Source organism: Zootoca vivipara, chromosome 13, assembly GCF_963506605.1.
Source record: "Zootoca vivipara chromosome 13, rZooViv1.1, whole genome shotgun sequence".
NCBI classification, from domain to species: Eukaryota; Metazoa; Chordata; class Lepidosauria; order Squamata; family Lacertidae; genus Zootoca; species Zootoca vivipara.
Genome location: NC_083288.1, coordinates 39,016,459 through 39,041,228, shown reverse-complemented (window position 1 = coordinate 39,041,228; position 24,770 = coordinate 39,016,459). Strand labels below are relative to the sequence as shown.

At 48.5% G+C, this 24,770-nt stretch overlaps 2 protein-coding genes across 2 annotated transcripts in view; one reads left to right on the top strand and one right to left on the bottom strand.

Annotated features, from left to right (window-relative positions):
• The first annotated feature begins 3 nt into the window (after window positions 1-3).
• LOC118094670 (zinc finger protein 501-like) lies at window positions 4-5,114 on the top strand. Its single transcript, XM_035135257.2, has 2 exons — window positions 4-174; window positions 3,025-5,114. Exon 2 carries the CDS (start codon window positions 3,063-3,065, stop codon window positions 4,425-4,427), a length of 1,365 nt encoding a protein of 454 aa, XP_034991148.2. The 5' UTR covers window positions 4-174; window positions 3,025-3,062; the 3' UTR covers window positions 4,428-5,114.
• Window positions 5,115-7,463: 2,349 nt separating this feature from the next.
• The window catches only part of TGFB1I1 (transforming growth factor beta 1 induced transcript 1), a 28,178-nt gene continuing 10,871 nt past the window's right edge, over window positions 7,464-24,770 (bottom strand). Inside the window, exons 3-11 of the mRNA XM_035135256.2 lie at window positions 21,969-22,048; window positions 20,335-20,477; window positions 18,326-18,422; window positions 16,845-16,944; window positions 15,924-16,175; window positions 15,360-15,533; window positions 14,079-14,160; window positions 13,423-13,571; window positions 7,464-9,707 (exon numbers count right to left, since the gene is read on the bottom strand). Coding sequence (XP_034991147.2) covers window positions 9,441-9,707; window positions 13,423-13,571; window positions 14,079-14,160; window positions 15,360-15,533; window positions 15,924-16,175; window positions 16,845-16,944; window positions 18,326-18,422; window positions 20,335-20,477; window positions 21,969-22,048 — 1,344 coding nt within the window. The 3' untranslated portion in view covers window positions 7,464-9,440. The remainder of the gene's footprint in view (window positions 9,708-13,422; window positions 13,572-14,078; window positions 14,161-15,359; window positions 15,534-15,923; window positions 16,176-16,844; window positions 16,945-18,325; window positions 18,423-20,334; window positions 20,478-21,968; window positions 22,049-24,770) is intronic.

Below are 24,770 nucleotides of genomic sequence, written 5' to 3'. Positions count from 1 at the left end.
AGAGAAGGGGGCTCTAATAAAGGGAGCACCTTCCTCCGTGGCTGCTCCTCCCTCCGGCTGGGCTTTGCTGGCTGGTGGATGCTTTAAGTAAGCCACCTGGGGAGGCGGCTTGTGCCAGGAGCCATCCAGGGAGGCGGGGATGGTGATGTCAGGGGCACAAATACTCTGAGTTCGGTAAGTTGGCCGGGCGTGGACGAAGGGAGAAAGAGAAAGAGGACGGATGTGTGCTATATATTATGATCATAGCACTGGGAGTTCGTCGATCATCTAGCCCAGCCCCCTCTGCGATGCAGAGATATGCAGCTGTTCCATACGGTGATCGAACCTACAACCTTGGCGTTCTCAGCAACACGCTCCAAGAGAGCGAGAGAGAGCGAGAGAGAGAGAGGAGATGAATCGCGCAGGGAAAGGGCGGTGAAATGCAGTCAGTGGGTGGGAGAGAATATATAATGGGTGTTCTATAGTATAATGCTTAGGAATAAATTGTAACTTTACTTGCGGATATTTAATTATACATTGCATGCCAATATAATAATAATAATAATTAATAATTTATTATTTATACCCCGCCCATCTGGCTGGGTTTCCCAGCCACTCTGGGCGGCTTCCAACAGAATTATTAAAATACTATAATTTATTCAATATTAAAAGCTTCCCTAAACATGCACACGAAAGCTCATACCAATGACAAACTTAGTTGGTCTCTAAGGTGCTACTGGAAGGAATTTTTTTATTTTTGTTTTGACTACGTCAGACCAACACGGCTACCTACCTGTAACTAAAAAAGAAAGGTAAATGAAAGGGAGGACCAAAAGAAGAAAATGCACATCTCACTGCACGATCCAACATAGTAATTCTCCTCCAATAGTTGCAATGGCAAAGTCCGCTAAACATTTATAAAGAAACCCTCATTTATTTACAGCACAATCCTAAGCAGGTCTGGTCAGAATTGAGTCCTAAATTCAAGGTGAGTTACTCCCAGGAAAGTGGGGTTAATATTGCAGCTTTAAGCTACTACAAAGGATTGAACCTTTGATCTTAATTTTATTTACTTATAGCTTCCTTGGTATTATTTTACCAAAGACTGGTTTCCCCAGCCACTCTGGGCGGCTTCCAACAAAATATTAAAATACAATGGTCTGTTAAACATTAAAAGCTTCCCTAAACTCCCTTTTAGGCCTCTAAACTCATTGGGTTTGGCCAAACCTACTTTACCTGTTTGTTTTTCAGCATTTGTAGGCTCTTCTACATCAAAAAGTTCCCAGGGCAGCTGAGTTAACCAAAAAAAGTTAAAAGACAACAATAGTAAAATTAATAGACTACAATGTGAAGCAGAATTTAAATTCCACATTAAGCTCAGAAACAAAAAGGGGAGTGTCAAAAATGAAAACAGCAAGATTTAAAAGCCCTGGGAAATTAAGGTTGGTGCCAAGGAAGCCTTTCTGTGGCAGGCATTCCACAGCTAGTGTGCCACCACTAAAAAGACCCTTCGATTCATTTGCCGTATCTCTCCTGGTAGGAACACCTAAAGAAGATCCTGCAGCTTTGATCTCAGGGTCCAGGTAGGTACATGTTAGGAGAGGTGACCCTTCAGGTACCCAATCCCATGTTATGAAGAGCCGTATAACAGCATTCTGAATCTCGCCCAGAAACAGACTGTGAGCCAATGCAGATGCCAAAATAACATGTATGATGCAATATGTTTTTAACACTCAGTCCCAGTGAGCAATCTTGCTGCCATGTTCCTTATCAGCTGGAGTTTCTGGATAGTTTTCAAAGGCAGTCTCCTCCACCTCACAACGTGTTATAATAACCCAGATGGGAGGTTACCTGGGCGTGGATCACCGGAGCAAGGCTTTCTGTGTCCAGGTAGGGTCATAGCTGTCCCAGCTCCTGCCAACCTAGCAGTTCAAAAGCATACCAGTGCAAGTAGATAAATAGGTATTGCTGCAGCAGGAAGGTAAATGGCGTTTCCGTGCACTCTGGCTTCCGTCATGGTGTTCTGTTGCACCAGAAGTGGTTTAGTCATGCTGGCCGCATGACCCGGAAAGCTGTCAGGACAAACGCCAATTCCCTCGGCCTGAAGCGACATGAGCATCGCACCCCAAAGTTGCCTTTGACTGGACTTAACCGTCCAGGGGTCCTTTACCTTTACCTACGGTATAGCTGGGGTACAAACCTAAGCTGGGAAGAGGCACTCTGAGCTAATGACTATGATTGTTCCACAAGTACCTCTGAATTACAAAATTGGCCCTTGAGGGAGAGTGCAACCTCCTCCAGAACAAGTTGAATACAGAGGAACCACCTATTAACAGTACCTACAACATTTTGTCTGGATTGAGCCTTGTTTATTGGCCCTCTTCCAATCCATTTCCATGTCAAGCCACTGATTTAACAACATACCTCACCTGGGTTTTGATGAACCCAGAGTTACCTGCAAATCCTCCAATGACTTCACACAGTTAAATAGCATGTTTTGAAGATTAAGAGGAGGGAATAACCCAATTTATGGATGTTACCATGACCTTTTAAAAGGGACTGTTTGCTCCTGTATAGACCTGTAAGATCACTTAGATCATCTGAGGAAATTACAGTCATGGTACCACAGAAGGTCATAGGGCAGTGACCCATACCAGCCATTTTCTATTGTTGCCCCTCTTCTATGGAAGTCCCTTCCCTCTGCCATACGTGAAGTGGCAAACTTTAGTTGCTTCAAATATCTTCTAAAGGCACATGTTTTTGCTGAGACCTTTCCTGACCAATAAGATCGGGGCCAATTTTTATCTGTTTGAATTCCTGTTTTTATATCCTTGGATTTGCTTTCACATTCCATTTTGCTGGTTTTATGTTGTCTTTTGTTTTAAAGATATTGTTCTGCTGCTTTTAAATCGTACACTACTTAGAGATTTTTAAAATATTAAGCAGGTTTTCAATATAATGGCAAGGAAATAGAAAAGACTCATAAATGATTCTTGACGGAGCTTGTGCGGTCCATAACCCCATTTGTGTGTGTTTTTCCCCCAGTCTCCAATCCAGGATCTCATGTCCTCCAGGATCCTAGAATGGAGCAGGAAGAGGATCTGATTACCCAAAGTTCAAGGGATCCACCTGAGGCTCCTAGAGGACACATAGCAAGTGGTGGGCCTGGGATGAGGGATCTTGCGGGCGCGCCGGCCCCTTACAAGTGCTCCGTTTGCCGAAAGAGGTTCAACAAGACATCCAACCTGGTTCAGCATGAGAAGATCCACACGGGCGAGAAGCCCTACAGATGCTCGCAGTGCGGGAAAAGGTTTACCCGGAGCAACAACCTGGCTGAGCACGAGAGGATCCACACGGGAGAGAAGCCTTACAAATGTCCCGAGTGCGGGAAGACCTTCAACCGCAGCTCCATTCTGCTCAGGCACCGGAGGATCCATACGGGAGACAAGCCCTACAAGTGCCCCCGGTGCGGGAAGAGTTTTGACGAGAGCGCCAGGCTCCGGGTGCACCAAAGGACTCACCTGACAGAGGTGGCCTACCTCATCGACAGCAACGGGGAGGCCACAGCCATCGACACGAGCGGCGTGGCCCACAGCTGCTCCGACTGCGGCAAGACGTTCAGCCTCTACTCCAACCTAGCAAAGCACCAAAGGATTCACACGGGCGAGAAGCCGTATCGGTGCGCCCAGTGCGGGGTCAACTTCAGCGAGGCCTCCAACCTGATCCGCCACCAGAGGTATCACGCACGGGACAAGCCGTTCCAATGCCCCATGTGCCAGAAGAGCTTCGGACAGAGTTCGCACCTCATCCAGCACCAGCGTATCCACACGGGCGAGCGGCCCCACAAATGCCCCGACTGTGGGAAGAGCTTCATCGAGAACTCGACCCTGAAGAAGCACCAGCGGATCCACACCGGGGAGAAGCCCCACCGGTGCGTGGAGTGCGGCAAGAGCTTCAGCCTCAGCTCACACCTGGTGACGCACCAGAGGAGCCACACCGGGGAGCGGCCTTACAAATGCGAGGATTGCGGGAAGGGCTTCACCGACACGTCCTCCCTCATCATCCACCGGCGGAGCCACACCGGGGAGAAGCCCTACAAGTGCGACGTGTGCGGCAAGGCCTTTGTGCTGAGCTCCGTCTACCTGAACCACCACCGGACTCACACCGGGGAGAAGCCTTTTGGCTGCCCCGACTGCGGCCGCGCCTTCCGCCAGTGGTCGCAGCTGGTCATTCACCGGAGACTCCACACGGGGGAGCGGCCCTACAAATGCCCCTATTGCAACAAGGGGTTCTGCGACAGCTCCACCCTGACGAAGCACAAAAGGACCCACACAGGAGAGAAGCCAAACAAGTGTGCCGAGTGCGGGGTGAGCTTCGGCTCGAAGGTGCAGTTGGTGGAGCATCAGGCGCTGCACGGGGGAGAGGCATCTGCTCTGGCTATCCTGTAGCCCACAGCTGGCCATTGAGAACCTTGCCTTTTATATTTGAGATCCAGATGCCATTGGACTCTTCTTCCTATCATCCCCTGTAGCCGTGGCCAGTGGTGAGGGATGATGGGAGTTGTAGTCCATCAACATCTGGATGGGCCATTCTTGCCTTTATTTTTGAGATGTGTATGGGATAGCTCTGCAGGCTGTTTGCTCACCTCTGTATGTCCGCATTCATTCTTGACCCTTTGCCTTCCAGCGCCGGTGAGCATGGCAACCTTCGCCCCGTCGCTTAGTGTGAGGTGCGTTGGTTGCTGGGCATGCAAATAGGTATGAGATGAAGGTGGACATCGGAGTGATGGCTGGTAATGTCGCACAGGCATTGATGCCTGACAGAAGCAGGGGAAAGCAGAGGTGTTCCCCTCATTGGTTCCCGCAGATGGAGACATAGGTGGGGGCTCCTTTCACAAAACCTCACTCTTTACTTTCAGATGATGCTTGCATGTGCACCAGGAAAACAGTGGACAGACTCACAAAGTATGGAACATTGAGAGATGCACACTTGAGATTAAAAAAAAAAGCAGTAGAAAACCTGTCCTCTGTTCTTTCTCTGTGTAGGATTTTGAGAGTATAAGAATAGAGATTTCTCTGTTCTTGGTAAGGGTTCTCTATTCTGTGGTAAGGGTTAACAATTACCATAGCTGCTATTTTTCCCTGCATTCCACGGTGCTAGAAAATATTTTTTCCTCCTTGCAAAAGGAATATCCCACCATTCAATCCTTGTTGGAATATCCCACCCCCCCACCCCAAATCCAGTAAAACTTTTTTTTAATTGTCTTTTTACATTTTTTCAAAATGTCTTTGAAAGGACCCCAAAGCCAATAGCAGTGCTTCTTCAGGTACAAGGAGCAGCATAGGAACTTTTGGCCCTGTTGAAATCACCCAAAGCTTGCTGCGTTGTCACAACGTGGACAAAATATAGTTAAGATTAACTATGGCTTGTTGAAAGAAGCCAACTTCAAACCGCAAGAAGCTGATCTATTTTCAACAAGTGGGGCTGTCTCTGTGGCTCTCAGAGGATTGGCCCAGCCTTAGTCCAGCCCTCAGGCTAAAAGGGACCGTTGCCCCACACTAAACCATGGCTTAGCTTTCGTGTGAAATGCACGTGTGCAAAAGCAATCCAAACATTTTCCAAAACACTATATTTTTGAGTTTGCCCCCCTTGCATTTGTCAATTCTGTTTTGGTCTGTTCAATCTTCAAATGTTAGTTTCCTCCGAGTGATTAAATTTGAAGTTATGCAAGAGCTGAACGCTTGATTTAATGGAAGCTCCTTCCAGGAGCTGCTCTAACGTTCAAGAAAATTCACAATGCTACATCTTGCAGGGATATTTGGTTTTCTCTTTGGGAGACTGATATTTTGAAAGAGCAGTTGGCCAAAGGGTCCAAAAACAGACTGGACATTTTTTTCCAGAATGTTCTGAAAAGAAATATGGCCAATGATTGTCTTCTCTTATAGCCTTAAAATCCTTCCAACAAGGATTGCAATATTTAGTCAATTATTTGATTAAAAGCATTGATAAAGGAGATGCCCCCACAATTAATTGGAAAGATCAAGATGCATTTAATTGACTCAAGTGTCTGATTCCTAACACCAGTATCTGGGTATTAGAAGTGGGGATAATAAAACTAATGGGGGCACTGAATAACTCCCCCTAAGTTTTCATAGAATCATAGAGTTGGAAGAGCCCAGAAGGGCCATCCAGTCCAACCCCCTGCCAAGCACACTAGGGCTTAGAGAGGGGATCAGCCACCAGAGCCCCCTGGGCCTAATCAGATTTCTCAAAGGATGCTGTCTTTCCCCCAACATAGAATGCAAAGAGATGTAGTAATACTGCCATCTGTGGGATTCTTGTGCTAATGGAGGGGAGGAGCTTGAGGGAGTACCTTGATTTACCCATCAAGAAAACAAGTGTTTTATTTTTGTATATGAGACCATTTAGTGAAGGGCAGGCTTTGGACAGGGGCTTAAGGTCCAGACCAAGATCATCACACTTCATTCCTATTGAAATCAGTGGGAGCAAAGTAATTGTGACTACCTTGTCCCATTGATTCCAGTAGAAGATAAGTGCAACTAGCTTGGATTCAGCTCGTTTGAATTATGGGCGAGGCATGTGGGTGATGATCATAGAATCATAGAGTTGGAAGAGACCACAAGGGCCATCCAGTCCAACCCCCTGCCAAGCAGGAAACACCATCAAAGCATTCTTGACATATGGCTGTCAAGCCTCTGCTTAAAGACCTCCAAAGGAGGAGACTCCACCACACTCCTTGGCAGCAAATTCCACTGCCGAACAGCTCTTACTGTCAGGAAGTTCTTCCTAATGTTTAGGTGGGATCTTCTTTCTTGTAGTTTGAATCCATTGCTCCGTGTCCACTTCTCTGGAGCAGCAGAAAACAACCTTTCACCCTCCTCTATATGACATCCTTTTATATATTTGAACATGGCTCTCATATCACCCCTTAACCTTCTCTTCTCCAGGCTAAACATACCCAGCTCCCTAAGCCGTTCCACATAAGGCATGACCATTTTGGTTGCCCTCTTCAGGACACGTTCCAGCTTGTCAGTATCCTTCTCAAACTGTGGTGCCCAGAACTGGACACAGTACTCCAGGTGAGGTCTGACCAGAGCAGAATACAGTGGTACTATTACTCCCCTTGATCTAGACGCTATACTCCTATTGATGCAGCCCAGAATTGCATTGGCTTTTTTAGCTGCTGCATCACACTGTTGACTCATGTCAAGTTTGTGGTCTACCAGGACTCCTAGATCCTTTTCACATGTACTGCTCTCAAGCCAGGTGTCTCCCATCCTGTATTTGTGCCTTTCATTTTTTTTTTTGCCCAAAGGAGACTTTGCCCAAGGAAACTTTACATTTATCCTTGTTAAAATTCATCTTGTTTTGCTTTGGCCCAGTTGTCTAATCTGTTAAGGTCATTCTGAAGTGTGATTCTGTCCTCTGGGGTATTAGCCACCCCTCCCAATTTGGTGTCATCTGCAAACTTGCTCAGGATGCCCTCAAGCCCATGATGAGTTATATGAAACTTTGGAAGGAGAGGTGATGGGGACAAAAACTTTCCTCAGGGCTGATTTTGCGCCTTGGTGTCAAACCACAAAGAGAGGAAGCTGTGCTCTTTGTGTGGGGAGAGGACCAACCAGCGTAGAAGCTCTGAAGATCTTCCCTCCAAAATAAGGTGCCCTTGAGGTCTTCGCCCTATTGCTCTTTTTGTGGTAAAGGCGGTCAGGAATCGCTTGAAAAGGGCATAGAGCTGAAGGAGGAAGTCAAAAGAATGCCACTCTTTGCCCACTTCCTCTGTCAGCACTGTGCTTCTCGAGGCTTAGGTTATTTCTCCTGGATTCGGCTGTTACCCAGCTCCCTCAGAAAAGCAAAAAGTGTGTTGTCAGGGGTGGGGATAGAGAAGTGGCCGGAGGGGATGATGCCCATGGACCTAAACGGACTGATAACCTCTCTCCTAAAGAAAAGCATCCTGATAATATTTTCATGTTATTGGGGAGGAGGACAAGAGTTTATTTTGGAGTGCAAAGTTTTCCAATATCTACCACACTTCCTTGCAAGTCCACTTTTTAGCTGAACCAGTTTCAGCCTTGTTGATTTCAGCTTACTGTATGAACTTGAGACGCAATTAGGAAGCCACTGCTTAAACAAACAAATTTTTTTGATTTACTTGAATATTATTACACCGGACACATGCAAAAGATCCAAATAGACTCTTAGCGCAGGTCTCCACCACACACGACAACTGTCTGGATTCTTCTTTTTTTAATATACGTGAATTTTATTATATAATATACAGCAGTGTGAGGGTAAAAAGTTGGCGGCAGAAGGAAAACCACATGCTCCTTGGACTCCCGACCCAAGTTCTATCATAATAAAAGCCTCAATTTGGGTTTACACCGTAAGATTTTTTTTTTTAAATGACCCTGATAAAGTAAAACTGCAAGCTCAGGCACTTTCCTCCTTGATTCTTTAAAACCCAAACCAAGTGTGTTTTAATTATTTGCAATCCAGGACTTTTTTAAAAACTGCAACATGCAAAGGGAGGGGGGTGGGATGCCACTTCTTTTCCTCAACACCAGCCGGTCATTACATTAGGGAGGCTTCACTCTTGCCATACCACTAACCTCCATAGGACTATGGGTCCCTAAGGGAGAGCGGCATCTTCCCAAATCCCACTGACAGCTCACAGATATAACCCTTGGGGTGGTATCAAAGCTGTTTACACGTAAACTCGCCCCAAAATCTCTGCCACCGAAGGATGGGCCACAGAGTTACTGCTGCCTCTCCCCTCTTGTAGTTGAACCGTTTTAGATCATACCTGATCACAATCGTAAGTGCTTTAGGGCAGCCCTGAAGTGAAATAGCCCTTCACCTTGAACCCAAAGGCAAAAGCGGGAAAAGATACCAAACGACCTGGAAGTAAAGGATTCCCCCCCTCCCCAACCTGAACGGCTTTTATGGCTTGAGAGTAAGGAGATGGGTTTCAGGCGCTTTGTTTCTGACACACTACCGGACGGCATTGCGGTAGCAGACTTCACAGGGAGCGGAGGGGTGTGGCTTCTTTATGGCCCCGCCTTCTACCTGGATGACATCGCCAGCTAGTCTTGTGTGAGTTGCGGCTTAAGGCACTGCCTCCTGTCTGAAGCGCTGGCGCTGTGTTGGTGTGGCTTAAAGTAGCATGTGATGGGGGGGTGAGGGCCAATGATTGGCTGCTCATGGCTGCGATGGGATTGGCTCCTGAGTAGAGTGGGAGAAGCGGACATGTCCAGCTTCTCGCCTTTGGCTAGAGGCGTGGCTTTGGCAATCGTGTGGTGGCTCCGCCGGGGTGGAACCCATAAGGCACAGGCCTCTCCCATGCGTGGCAGTGGGCGTGGCTCGGTCAAAGGCTGGGATTGGTGGGCCTTCCCCTTTCCCATGCTGGTAGCGGGCATGGCGCGGCCGTGGCGCCCTCCTCGTCACCCAAAGAGCTTGATGAAGCAAGGGTGGCAGTAGGGCTTGTCGTTCTGCTCCTTGAAGGTGCCCTTGTTGAGCTGCTTGAGGCAGAAGGCGCAGACAAAATGCTCGGGGTGGAACTTGCGGGCCATGGCCGTGATGCAGCGGCCGGTGATGGGCTTCTCGCAGCCCGAACAGAGCGAGCCGCGCTGCTTGTGGTAGTGGATCTCACAGAACGGGCGGCCAGAGTGCTCAAAGAAGCTCCCGTTCACAAATGGCGTGTAGCACTCCTGCAGCGGGGAGAAAGGCAGAGGCGTTCCAGCAATTTGAAATGCAGTTTGAAAATAGTTTAAAGCAACTTAACAAAAATACGCCAGGGCTTAAAAATACACATCTCAGGAGTCAACAGCCAGGGTAAACAGGTGCATCTTCAGCATTTGCCAAAAAATGCACATTGAAGGTGCCACACACCTTGGTTTCCTACATCTTGTGTATTTTTTTATTATTATTATTTTTGGTGCTCACACTTTCAGCGTGGTCCTCAATTTCCCGTTTTGTTAACTTATGTTTGCTTTGCCAGAATTTGTGCTCCTTTTCATTTCCTCGCTTGGGCAAAACCTTCCACTGTTTAGGAGAAGCTTCGTTGCTTGTAAACCACATGCAGATATCTTATTGGACTTCATCGCTTCCTTTCCTTACTGTCTGATTGACATTCTAGACGAGCTTCTGTTATTGTGGCTTTATAACCTCCAAATTGGGGGTGGGGTTGGGCCTGGATAAATGTATCCCTCTTAACTTCTCTTAATTGTTTTAAAAATCAATTCCTCTTTTGAAATCCAATGGGATTATGCTGGATTTTTTCAGAAATTTTCAGTTGAGGTGATAGCACGACAGTCAGTGCCACTCGCATCTAACACCAAGTCCTGGACACTTTGGGTGGGTTGGATCCAATGTTAATTCTACTCAATGTAGACCCATTGAAACTAATGGCCAATACTAAGTTAGGTCCATTGATTTTAACTGGGCTACTCTTGAGTAGAATTAACACTGGGAAATGGAAGTTATCCTCCCCACCACCAAAATCCAGATATCTCAGCATGGGCGTAGACAGGGGGGGCAGGAGGGGGCAGCTGCCCCCCAGAAGCAAAAAATTAATGTATTTTACTGACCATAACCAGCACTTTTCCCCTCCAAAAACTGAAGTGGAAAGGGCTTTGCTTTAGCAAGAGCAGCTAAGTCTCCGCTTGCTGGGGGGGGGGGGAACACAGCTGTAACAAAAACACATCAAATAAATAAAGCAAAGTGGCTACCAGTAGTTAAGTAGTTAAGACAATGGAGCAGATATCTCCAGGCAAGTTTCGATAGCTGACCACTTCACCCTATTGTTCTTCAGTGGAAGTTGTTAATGAGCATTCAGGAATCGCATTAAGAGTTCTATTGATGATTTAATGAGGGTGCAGAGGATTCAATTTGACTAAGGTGGCTCTGCAAGGCTAAAAGGAAGTGAATAAGAAAGGGGGGGCTGTAGCTTTGACAGACACAGTGATGTTTATAAAAAGCAGTGGTGTTCCAGTCTGCCCCTCCTCCTGCATCTGTATACTGTAAATCAGGGGTGACCACCTCCCAAGAGACTCTGATCTACTCACACAGTTTAAAACTGGGAGTGATCTACCCCCTTTTGGGGGGTTCAGGTCAAAGCTGTTGAGTTTTTTTAAGGAAGGGAAGCCCTGTTTTGGGGGGTTTAGGTCAAACTTGTTGAGCTTCTTTTAGGAGGGAGGGAGGCCCATTTTTGTTTAGGGCTTCAGGTCATAGTTCAACTTTTTTTAGGGAGGAGGAAAATATTGGGTGAGCTTTTTTTAGGGGTGCCAGTGACCTACCAGTGGTCTACCACAGACATCCAGTGATCTACTGGTAGATCACAATCTACCTGTTGGACGTGCCTGCTGTAAATCAAGCAGAGAGAAAGCTGCTTACAAGACTCCTTACAGGCGTACCGGTATCTTCCTCTTGCTGCAGAGTTCCAGCATCACAGCGTCACCCAGAGGCACCCACAAATATGAGTTATCCCTCTCTCTATTTCTTCCTTCCTTCCCTCCCTCTTCCATCCTTAATAAAATACTGGGGGGGGGGGGCAGATAAGCCCCACATAGAAAGCCCATCAACATGGGGGGATGACTCTTTCAAATATGGTATTTACCAGTAATTGGGGTGGGTGGTGGGTGGGAGAGGCACCTAGGCCTCTAGGAGTTGGCTGCTATGTCTAGGAGTAGAACAATTCAAGAAAGCAGAATGATGCATATGCTATGGTAATATATCAATAGAATCATAGAATTGTAGTCGGAAGGGACCACAAGGGTCATCTAGTCCAACCCCCTGCAATGCAGGAATTTTTTCCTAAGGTGGGGCTTGAACCCACGACATGGTTGAAATATTATGCTGATATGGAGCAATGCCTCGGAGCTGTCATGACTGCAGCCGTGCCTTGCCTTGCCCTCGCCCACCCTGCCACCCCCTCTCGCCTGCCCGACCCTCCCGTCCTCTTGCTGCAGAGTTCCAGCATCACAGGGTCACCCAGAGACACTCACAAATATGAGTTATCCCTCTCTCTATTTCTTCCTTCCTTCCCTCCCTCTTCCATCCTTAATAAAATACTGGGGGGGGGGCAGATAAGCCCCACATAGAAAGCCCATCAACATGGGGGGATTACTCTTTCAAATATGGTATTTACCAGTCATTGGGGGGGGGAGGCACCTAGGCCTCTAGGAGTTGGCTGATATGCCTAGGAGTAGGACAATTCAAGAAAGCAGAATGATGCATATGATATGGTAATATATCAATAGAATCATAGAATTGTAGTCGGAAGGGACCACAAGGGTCATCTAGTCCAACCCCCTGCAATGCAGGAATTTTTTCCTAAGGTGGGGATTGAACCCACGACATGGTTGAAATATTATGCTGATATGCAGCAACGCCTCGGAGCCGTCGTGGCTGCGGCCATGCCTTGCCTCGCCCTCGCCTGCCCTGCCACCCCCTCTCGCCTGCCCAACCCTCCCGTCCTCTCCAGCCAAGCAGGGTAGCCACCAACGCTGCCAGCCCCAGAAGCCCAAGGTGGCCGCTGCCGCCGCCGCCACAATGTCATCGGGCCCGCTGGCCCTGTAGCCCTGCCCACATTCCCACTTCATGGCCCCTCCCCTCCCGTGCCTTGGCCCACGCCCCTGAACGACCATGGCTTGCCCCCCCCCCTAGTTTTGATCCTGGCTACGCCCCTGTATCTCAGCTGTCTCCCTCACCAACTGCTGTTCACATCAGCAAGGCTTCCTTAGCATCAGCCCCCAGCAACTGAGTTACAGTTCCCAGAGTGAAGAGGGATAGTTTCTTAAACATCTCTGGAAACCGTAGCTCTGTGAGGGGAATAGGGGCCTCCTAACAACAAACTACAGCTCCCAGAATTCTGTGGGGGAAGCCATGGCTGTTTAAAGTGTATCACAATGCTTTAAATGTACAGTGGTGCCTCACTAGATGAATTTAATTCATTCCACGAGTCGCTTCGTATAGCGAAAAATTCGTTTTGCAAAACGGCTCCCATAAGAACGCATTGAAGTGCAGTTTCCAATAGGATGCCTCGCAAGACCGGGGGGGATTCGTCTTGCGAGGCACCCTATGGGACGAAAAAAATTCGTCTTGCGAAGCGCGCCATAGGAAACTTCGTCTTGCGAGTCTCCATTGAAATCACAAAACGCTTTCGTTTTGCAAGTTTTTCGTCTTGTGAGGCATTCGTCTAGCGAGGTACCACTGTATTGAGCAAATGCAGCCCATGTCCAGATTTTCATTCGCTGATCCCCAACACACACCAATTTTTGCAGGAAAAGTTCCCTGCGGGACTTTGTGCAGAGCCCTAATTATCCCAACACTTTCTCGCTTTGCTGCCTCCCTCATTGGCTCCCCCCCCCACACACACACACCCAAGCCCTGCCGGCAATAGGGCCCCTGTCCAGACATGCTTACCCTGCAAACAAAGCATTCTGGGTGCCACAAGGCATTCAGGGCCGAGATGTAGTTCTCCAAGATGGCCTGGCTGCAGCCCTGGCAGCGGGTGGAGAAGAGCTCATAGAAGTCCTGGCGGCAATACTGCTTCCCATCCTTCTCATGGAAGCCTGCGGGGAAGAACAAGGAGTCCTTGAACTGAGCGATTGCTGCTTGTTTCCGTGGATGGAGGATTGGGGTGGCTGCCCACACTTTTGCCATGTTCACTATTGCAGACCTTCCGAGTGTCCCTATTTTCCTGGGACAGTCCTGGGTTTACAGAAGCCCTCCCGGTTTCTGATCCGAACCCGAATGTCCTGCTTTTACCTTAGGAAGTCCGCTATTTTCAGTGGAGAATTGTCGGAGGGTAGGCAATTGGCATACGGCCCCGGGAAGACTTCCCACAAGGAAAACGTGGTCCTCAGGGTGAGAAAGTTCCCCTGTCTCTGCTCTAGCCATGTTGGCTCTCATAAACAACAGTAAGCTTACACGTAAAGTACAAACGGACCTATAATTCTTTATCCCCTCTTTCCAAGGAAGGCTAATCATGCCTCTGTGTGTGTGTGAGTGTGTTTTGTTGTCTTTCTTCCCCACCCGCCATTTGAGGGGCCACTCACTAAGGCCCCGCCGACACTCACCTTCCTCCCCAAAGGGCCGCCCACACTTGACGCAGCAGAAGTGCTCTGGGTGCCAGTTCTTATCCAATGCGGTCACCATTTTCTACACGAGTCAGGTAGATGCGGGGCAGGGGGGGAAAGGAGGTCGCGTCAATGAGGAAACAGCAGCTTGGCGGCAAAGCAGCAAACTAGACACGACAGGCCTGTGTTTCCCAGGCTTGGCCCCTTTGATGTCTCCTTGCCACTCCGGCACCCACAAACGGTCTCCGTAAATATCCCCTCCCAAAAAGTGACAAAGTGCAAGAGATTGTTTGCACCTCCTGCTCAGTTCCTGTATGGACTGGAACATGCTCACATGTCCATACCACTCTATGGTCCTATCTCTTCTCCCACTCTTTCACACATGGCAGCCATTTTGTGTTGTGCCATGCTGCCGCTGCGGCAGCCATTTTTTGACTGGCGCCCACAGCACTTGCTCAAAAATCCAAACGTGCCAATAAAAGCAGGCAGGCCCTGTATACTGTTGTCATATTCAGTAACATTTTCTGGATTGCACTGAATTCGGGCACACTGCCCATTCCTGGAGTGCCGTTTTAGGTTTCAGCAGGAAGGGAGAGGAAAGGAGTTTTGGTCTAGGGGACAATAGCCAGGTTCAAAGGATTGCTCTTGATATACTCCAACTGTAAATGTGCAAAAGGACCGGGGGGGGGGGGGAGTGGTGTACTTTAAGAACATTTGGCACAATTACTTTTTTTTTGCAGCACATAATGACCAGCGATCTAGAAGAAATGGTCTGAATCACCAAAGAAGGTAACAGCAGCCCTCTCCACAAAAGAATAAAACAGAAATGATGCCCCAGGGTGGTCTATCTCACAGCATGAAACTGAAGGAAATTAATGAGGGGTAGCCAATGTAAATGCATCAAAATGTAGTTGGACTACAACTCCCATCATCCTTAACCATTGGTTACACCTTCTGGGGCTGATGGGAGCTGGAGTCCAACAACCCCCGGAGGGTACCATGTGCACTGCCCTGAAATAATAGCTCAGTCGGTAGAGCATGAGACTCTTAATCTCAGGGTCATGAGTTCGAGCCCAACATCGAACAAAAGATTCCTGCCTCACAAAGCTCGGTTGCCTCCAACTGTGATGTTATTTCCCTGTATAATTTTTTTGAATATGGGGGGGGGGAGGGTTGGTACAAATCTTTTGTGAGGCACTGAGAGTCTCTCAGGGCTGTACAGTATTCTACAACCACCTGTAAAGAAGTAGGGACCAGCTGAGGGTTATTAGGGCAACTCACGTCCAGGATGGGTTCATTGCAGAGTCCACAGCGGGGCGAAAAGAGCTGGAAGTAGTCCCTCTCGCAGTAAGGGGCGCCATCCTTCTCAAAGAAGTTGCTGCCCCCCATCTCCTTCTGGCAGTGGCTACACACGAAATGCTCGGGGTGCCAGGTACTTCCCAGTGCTGTGACCACCTGGGCAAACGGGAGGGGGGGAGAGGAGGCAGGGAAAGCAAAGATCCATTTGAGTTGAGGTAGCGACAGAGGATTCTGGGGCTCGCAAGTTTTGAGAGGGAGCACGTCATACGTACCACACAGGGTGGCGCACCTCTGTTTCTCATGCTACGTCCAGCCAAGAACTTCCAGGGAAGTTGGGAGTGACAATTGCGGCAAGATTCTGTGGCCCTTGAAAATGGCTGATGGCACGCACAAAAACTACTTGGTTGAGGAGTCCCTCCCTAATCCCAAATCCATCTTTCTGCAGCCTGATCTTCCCCCTGTTTCGGCCTTTGGCAATCATCTATCTGCCCCACCTGCTGAGCCCTCCAAGGAGAAGCCCATTCTCCACCACCGGCTGGCACTCACCTGCCCTGCGATGGGTTTCTGGCAGGAGGCGCACAGCCCCTTGGCAGTGGTGGAGATCCCTTGGCGGCTGAGATCCGACTCCAGCATCACAAGCATGCTGTCCAGGTTCCCGCTGGGCTGCGCTGGGGACGTCTGTGGGGGCGCAGCAGCGGGGCTGGGGCAGACGGATGAGACCACTGGCAGCTGCGCTGAGGAGACTCGGGCAGGAGCTGGAGGGGGCGACACAGTGGTGGAGGTGGAGGCTCCTGGGAGCTAGAAGGTCAGAGATGGTTATGGGTAGAGCTGAGATTTCTCTCACACACAAAAAGGACATTTCCAGACAACTTTGAATGTTTCCTCTCTTCCCGCCCCGAACCAATGGAGAATTTCCATCCTCCCAGCGAGCATGTTTGGGTGAAATGGCCTCCTCAGTTTCAGCACCCATGAATTCTGGCACACCTGTGTGTCTAGCTTTAATATTGCTCCATCTTACTTCATTATTGTCAAAGGCAGCAAATGCTCCCTGCTCCTTCTAGTCCTCTTTGCCCATTGCTCCTCTCATCCACCAATATGCACAAGCTGCAAAGTGCCATTTTTTTAAAAAAAAAGAGTTAGAAAATTTCACAAAATATCAGAATATTTGGCGAAATCTCCCTCCCCTCAATTTTGCTGCTTGCAAATAGCAAGTGGAATATTTGACTGGCAATTGTCACTTGGTTTAAATATCATAAATAGCTTCTGCAACTTTGCTAGGTTTAGCTGCCTCACTCTGCAGCCATAATGACTAGGAACTTGCCTTTAAAAAAAATGAAATCTGGGCTTTTCAGGCTCGTAATTCTGCACACAATCCCTGTATTTGCAGGTTCCTATCGCCAAATACCCTGGAAGTAACCCCACTCTACCCCTTCTTCGGTCCCAGTGGTACCCGAGCCCCACACTCACATTGCTCTGGACCCGGAAATCTGACAAGGAGGCCATCAGCTTGTCCAGCTCCAAGGTGGCAGACGTAGCCGATGGCTTTGCAGGCGGAGGAGCTGCTGACCTGAGAGTAAGAACGCAGCGTCAAGGGGCATGAACATAATCCAGTTCTCTCAATTGCAGTTTGGCTATGAGATATTTTACAGATCCTTCATTTTAGTGACACAAGTTCAAAGCCCACTTTGGCAGCCACCTACAGACGCACTGATGGCTTCTGTACTTTAGTATGGGGGAGGGGGGGGCTTCCTTTACCCCAGTAGCACTGGGACAGCAAAATTCTCCCTTCCCTGAAACTCTGAAAGATACAGAAGCTCTCTCATATGAGAATATAGTAGCAAACCCATCCTCACTGGGATGCTGTGAAAGCAACTCAAAGTGTTTGCATTTGAACCTGCTTAAGATCTTAGGCGGCGCTGTGGTTAAACTACTGAGCCTAGGGCTTGCTGATCAGAAGGTCGGCGGTTCGAATCCCTGTGACGGGGTGAGCTCCCATTGCTTGGTCCCAGCTCCTGCCAACCTAGCAGTTCGAAAGCACGTCAAAATGCAAGTAGATAAATAGGAACCGCTACAGCGGGAAGGTAAACGGCGTTTCCATGTGCTGCTCTGGTTTGCCAGAAGTGGCTTTGTCATGCTGGCCACATGACCTGGAAGCTGTACGCCGGCTCCCTCGGCCAATAATGCGAGATGAGCGCGCAACCCCAGAGTCAGTCACGACTGGACCTAATGGTCAGGGGTCCCTTTACCTTTACCTTTAAGATCTTAGGAATGTCTGTGGGGTAGAAGAATGAAGGCAAGCTGTACTAGAGCTGCCATACGTCCAGGATTTCTAAAGCGGAAGTGATGTATGGGGGCAAGTAAACCGAAAATCATGGGGTTTATTTGAGTTTTTGTAAAAGGAGGAGGAGGAGGAGGAGCTCAGCAACTTTGGGGTTTGACTAAAAATGTTTAGGAAAACTATTGGGTTTTGCTAAGAAAAAAGCTCAACAACTATCCTGGTTTTTACTTTTTGAAATATGGCAATCATAGCCGCACAGCAGTGGTCCAGAGGCCTAACAGCTGTCAATCACCTGACACCATTCTGGTCCCACCCACCTGTCAATGTTGGCCCACAAAGTGGGATGGCGGGAATTCATAATCTGCCCCCCCCCCCAGATCCAGTTCCCCACTTCTGCTAGGCAAGGCTGGGGAAGCCGTGGCCTCCTGATATATTTTGGACTCCGATTCCCAACCTCCCTACCAGCTGGTCATGTGAGTTGGAGCTGATAGGAGTTGGGAGTCCAGCAACAGCTGGATAGCCACAGATGTTGCGCCTACATAGATCACTGGGATGAAAATGGGAGCTTGCAACAAACATCTGTTTGCCAAGACCCAAAGCGCAGCTGTTTTGATGCAATGCCTTCGCTTGCCATTGATCGCCCCTACTACCCCATCAACCATCTGCTTACCGGGAAATGGAGCTGCCATCTATAGATTCTTCCGGCCTGTCTTTGCCCTTGTCTCCACCTGGGCTTTTGCTGGTTGGGAACTGAGACATTATTTCATCTGGGATGAGGAGAGAGAGAGAATCTTTTTATCACTTGCCATTTCACATCCTTGCCAGCAGATGGCAGCACTGCTGCACTTCTAACAGCAAGAAGGGCACTCAAGCAGCACTTTGCCCAGAGCCAGGGCTCAGAGCCACAAAAGACTGGAACCACTCCATAACATGGTGGCAATGCCTCTCAGAATTTTCAGAATTTGCAGAGGCAGTGCCTCTGAGAATCTCGCACCGCTTAGCATGTCTTGGTTGAACCTAAAGGCTTTTCATCATCTGAATGTGGGGTGATGCATTCTGCTGCTGTTTCACTGCCTCTGTTCAAGGGATTTTGTACGGTCTTGATCGCAATGTATTTTGCCTCTTGCCTTTTAGAAGACTTTTAGAAGACATCTGAAGGCAGCCCTGTTTAGGAAAGTTTTTTAATGTTTGGTGTTCTATTGTGCTTTCAATTCTGTTGGGAGCTGCCCAGAACGGCTGGGGAAACCCAGCCAGATGGGTGGGGAATAAAAATTCATAAACTGGGTGGATAAATAATGATAACAAAACCAGCCAGGTATCACCAGGAGTTTCCGCTTACACTGTCTTTAAAAAGGTAGAAGATGCAGCCTTTGCAGAACCCCCACCCCACCCCTCTGCCCATTTCCTGCTGTAGCCGAAAGGGGTCTAGTTTTACCTCACAACCTGGACTCATCCTCCCATGAGGCAGAGTGAGGCAGCTGCCTCAGGCGGCAAATTTGGAGCGGCAGAAAGTGGCTAGAAATGTGTGCCGTGTGGTCTGCCCCAGGTTGGGACCTGGCCACCTCATGCAGGAACAAAGGAACAAAGCACATGGCACAGGTGGAACCTGCAATGTTGTGCTCCGTTGCAGGAAATAGCAAGAGCCCCACAGGACCCCACAACTCATGAGGCCAGCCCCTACTGCTCCCAAATTTAGCGTGCAAGAGCTACAGCGTCGTTCAAGCTTTGTTCCCCAGATGTTGTCGGGCTACAAATCCCACCATCCCAGGTCATCTTAGCCAGAGGTCAGGGAATGATGGGAGTTGTAGCCCAACAAAGAATGCTGAGCTAGGGAGCACAGGACACCCAGAGCAAACTGTGGGCTGCTTGTCAAAAACAGGGGGGCTGGTCCAATTGTCCCGACAGGGTTGAAAGGAGAGAGCTTCATTAGGAGAGACGAGATGGAAGGCCTAAGGGGAGCAGAGAACATCACCCTCAGGGCTTCATCTGAGTCACAACAAATCCAGGCTCAGCATCGAGACCTGAGTCAGTGCCAAAGCTTGGAGTGTGTGACCTCATCGCTCAACGAAAACAATGCAATGCCTCTGAGCAAGGGTAACCGTTGCCTGCTCTCAAACATTGGAGATTGGAAAGAGACGCTGGCAGACAGGAGAAATCAGCTCCAAGGGATATTTAAGAACACCAGAGGAAATCCTACCGGTCCAGCAATTCATGGCCAGCCTGAGAAACTCACAGACCTCAGACTGCAGCAGTCGCTCCTTGTTACCCATTCCCAGCAAAGGTATGCCGCAACTTATATACAGAGGTTCTGTTTTAAGCTGCCAATGGGGACGGGCTGTAGGAGCTCAGTGCCTTGCGCTCAAAAAAACCCAGGTTCAAACCCCAGGTAGGAATGTCACTTGTCTGAAATTTTGGACAGCTGCTGCCAGCCAGTGTAGGAGGTGCTGAGTTGGTGGGCCATGCCTCTGACTCAGAATAAGGCAGTTTCTTATGTTCCCCGAATCTGCCCCACTGTGGTTTGTGTTTTTAAACCTACACTAGCATCTTCTCGTGGCAGCGAGTGAGAAATACATGCACATACAACAGATAAATAATTCCTTTCGCCGTTCGCTTCTCTCTCCTTCTCTCTCTCTCTGGAAATCCATCCCCAAGCACCTTTCCCCACCCCACTTGCCGTACCTGTGATGTTGAACTGGGTCGCGTTGAGTTCCTGCAGGAGCCGGTCCAGTTCGCAAAGTCCCGCTCCCAGCACCCCGCTGGAGGAGGAGAAGGGCGGAGGGGCCCCTTCCTTGGGCTTGGGCGAGCGAGGTTTGCAGACCGTGCTGGAAGAGACATCCGCACGAGAGAGAAAGAGATATGATACATTAGAGAGAGGTGGGGGGGAGGAGAACTCAGGACTCTCTCACACACACATACACCACACCCCAAGGAGGAAGATTCAGCATCCCTCCGCTCCAGAGAAAGATGGGGAAGGAGGGAGCAGTAAAGGGGAGGCAGAGGGGGGGGCAGCTATTTATAGGATCCCTCTGCTTAATGGATGCTCTGGAATGAGGCCAGGGGAGCTGGGCACAGCTCCCAGGGAGGCCAAACTCCTCGTTGTATTTCTTGCTCCTCACAGCTTCCCACACCCTGGCGCTTGTGGCCCTCCAAATCGGGCCAGGGAAAAGGTGTTTCTGATATTGGCCGAAGGAAGGAGAATTTTGGTGCTCGCCACCTCTCCCATCAAAGAGCTGTAGCAATAGGAGGAACGGCACACACCATGTTAAGATTATAAGCAAGATAGTATAAGCCTGCTGGATCTAGGCCAGCATCTTGTTCTTGCAGTGGCCAACCAGATGCCTCTGGGAAGCAGCGTCTGAGATGCAACCGCAGTTATCCCCACTTGTGATTCCCAGCAACCAGCATTCAGAGGTAGGAGATTCTCTGCACCTAAATTCTCCCTGGTGCAACTATTAATGGGGGAGAGAGTCCCAGTCCCTGATCAGAGGCACATTTGCTCTGGGCCTGGTTATAAATGGTTTCGCCTGGTGCCTAAAGAGATATGTAATGAAGGTGGCAGGTTCTTGGACTACAGCTCCCATCAGCCTCAGCCAGCAAGGCCAATGGCCAGGGATGATGGGAGTTGTAGTCCAACAACATCTGGAAAATGCACCACTGTTGTTGTTGTTGTTGTTGTTGTTGTTGTTGTTGTTGTTCCGCCCATCTGACTGCCACTCTGGGCAGCTTCCAACAAATTAAAACACAATAAGACATCAAACATTAAGAAACTTCCCTGAGGCAGACCCTGTGGTTCATTGGTTTTCCTCCACCATCTTTTCTTCAATAAAAAAGTCACCTCCTTCTTTTCACAGCTTATTTCCCCACATCTTTGTTCTCCCGCCCCTCTCATAACCATAAACCATAACTGTTTCCCTTCCTTGCATTTGAAAGTCATGCTTTCACCTTATTTGGGGAAATGGCTGAGGAAATGGGAGAAATGGTTCCCCTAAACCAGTGATGGCGAACCTTTGACACGCATGTCAGCACTGACACGCATAGCCATTTTCGGTGACACGTGGCCCTCCCCTTTTTCCTTTTTTTAAAAAGGGGAAACAATTATACACTTTTGTTATTTAAACTATAAATATCGTGAAATTATGGGTTTTTCTCGACACACCACCCGAGTTATGCTCGGGTTTTTTTTGGCAAATTTGGACACACCAAGCTCAAAAGGTTGCCCATCACTACCCTAAACGCACCCAAGGTAATGTTAGGGACATAAGCCGTCTCTCGTGTGCATGCAGAGAGGCCCCACAAAACAACCCACTGTTTACCTGTACAGGTGTTCTTTGTCACTTCCGCCCTGCATGGTCGATGCTGGGAATGAGTCTACCGGCATGGCTGTGGTCCCAGCCTGAGATTTAAAGGTGGAGATGGATGTTGTAAAACCAGAGGAAAGAGTTCGCATCTTGCTGCACTGGACAGACACAGACTAACTAGAAGAACATTAAGCCTCTGAATAATCCACATGCAAAGACGAACCGTCTAGAGATGGACAGGTTTTTTTCTTTCTTTCTAGAGCATTGGAAGCAGCAAGGAAAAGGGAGCGCTGCTCATCTGGGTTCTTATCCTGTTCCAAAAACTTGCAAAACCTTGATCAGTGGGACAAATGAAGTATTTGGGGAGTAAGGCCTGCCTCAAGTCATACATACAACTGTACATCATTTGGGTGGTCAGCTCACTGCAAAAGTGCACATTTTGTTTAGACATACTGGTCACACATTCTGGTAAACCAGGAGCGAGGAGTCTCGAACCTGTGGACCAAATGCAGCCTTCCTGGCCTCTCCAGGCTCCTCTTTGGCCACACCCCTCTCCCCAGGTCCCACCCACGACCAGCCCTAATGTGTACCCTCCATGAGTGTTTTTGCCTGGCTGGAATGTGTCCTTGAACTTTGATCCTGCTTCTTGCTTTCTTCAATGGATAAGTGCAAAAGGAGCGCTGGTAAAACCTGCCTACTGTACACAGGTAAAAAAAATTGCATTTGTTTCTCTGTCCATTTTTGCCCCTGTCATGCAGCTCCTGAAATGTGGCCCTCAGTCTGAAAAGGGTTCCCCATTCCTGTGGCAAAGCCGTACTTGAGTTCCCTCTGGGAGAGAAGGTGGTGACCTCATTCTCATGTAACAGTAAATAAACCATAGTTAATGGTTTCGCGTGATGGTACACAGAGGAAGCAAACCACGACCCCTGGCTTAGCATTACATCTGAAACAGATATCATGGTGTGTTTGGCTCCAGCTAACTGCAACCGGTAAGCTCAGAATTAAGTGTGACTGCCACACATGGTTTGCTGGGAGAGATATAAACATTGACCCCTGGTAATGCTAAGCCAGAGATCATGGCTTGTTTCCTCCCAGCATGAGCCCAGAAGACAAACAAACTAGTAAGGTGTGATCATGGAAAGCCATTAATGATAGTTTACCGGGTTAAACCACAGAGCCTAGGGCTTGCCGATCAGAAGGTCGGCGGTTCAAATCCCTGCGACGGGGTGAGCTCTCATTGCTTGGTCCCAGCTCCTGCCAACCTAGCAGTTCGAAAGCACGTCAAAGTACAAGTAGATAAATAGGTACTGCTACAGCGGGCAGGTAAACGACGTTTCCGTGCGCTGCTCTGGTTCGCCAGAAGCAGCTTTGTCATGCTGGCCACATGATCTGGAAGCTGTACGCCGGCTCCCTCGGCCAATAACGCGAGATGAGCGTCACAACCCCAGAGTCAGTCACGACTGGACCTAATGGTCAGGGGTCCCTTTACCTTTACCTTTACCATGAAGTACAAGCAATGATGGAGCTCAGGTAAAAACTGGAGCTAGGTGTTTGAGGCTGTGCACAGTGCTGATTGGCTGGGAATTAACGACATCACTAAGCTCCTCCCTAAATAAGTTTTTCAGTAGAGTACAGTGGTACCTCTGGATTCGTTCCGGGGTGCCGTCCTCACCCCAAAAAGTACGTATCCAAAGCGGCGCTTCCGTGCACACGCAAAGCACCAATAAAGCGCTTCTGCGCACAAGCGAAGCACGCATGAACACTTCTGCGCATGTGTGCGGGGCGGAACCCGGAAGTAAACACTTCCGGGTCCGCCAAGTACTTAACCCGAAAGTACTCAACCCACAGTGAACACAATGCGAGGTATAACTGTAGTTGAGAGGCTGCACAGGCCACCACCACACCCAGCAGTCAGACTATCAACATCTCACCCCTTACATACCCAATCAATCACTGAGCTCTACAAGTGAGGGCCTTTTGCAGATGCCACCTAATCAGGAGTTGAGTTCCTCAGGAAGTAAGAATTCAGTAATCCTTCTTGTAGTACCTTTCCTCTGGAATTCCCTCCCCGTGAATATCAGACAAGCACCATCTCTGTTATCTCTTTGGTGCCTACTGAAGACCTTCCTCTTTCAGCAAAGCCTTTTGAGTTAAGATTTTTCCCAGACTGCATCTGCACCAGAGTTGTTTTAAGAAACTTTTTTTTTTTTAATCATTGGTCATTTGCCACCTTTAGATAAGATTAATCAATTAATGCTTACTTTTATTGTATATTTCCCAGTGAAATGTTCTCAACTTTTTTTGAGCGTTAAAATTTCGTTATATTTTGGAGCTTTAGTGAATTATATCATTTTTCTTTGTGTCACGAGCTGCCTTGAGCAGGGTTGACTATGTCAAGGCAACATTCAAATAAATGATTGTTATTTTTGTGGACATGCGTTCTGTTCCTTTAAAGAAACAAACAGAGTGTTTATTCCCAAAGCAGCAGCTACATACATAACTCGATGGCAATGCCTGTTGGCTTGTTTCCTTTCCTCCTATAACACCTTTCACCTCCCTTCAAACAACAACAACAATCTTTATTACGGTCCATAGACCCATCAATTTGTTACCAAGCGATACACAGCTGGGACACCCCACCCTCAAACCACTCAGACATCTTACTCAAATTCGGAATAGGAAACATTAGTTCTTGTGACCACCGATAAAAACTTTGCCACTGCTAGTGTTCTGGCATTTGACCGGTCTTCCAATAGGAACCTGATATAGAAATCCTCTGATTTTCCTGGGAGCAAGGCTAGCAGGGGTGAAATCACT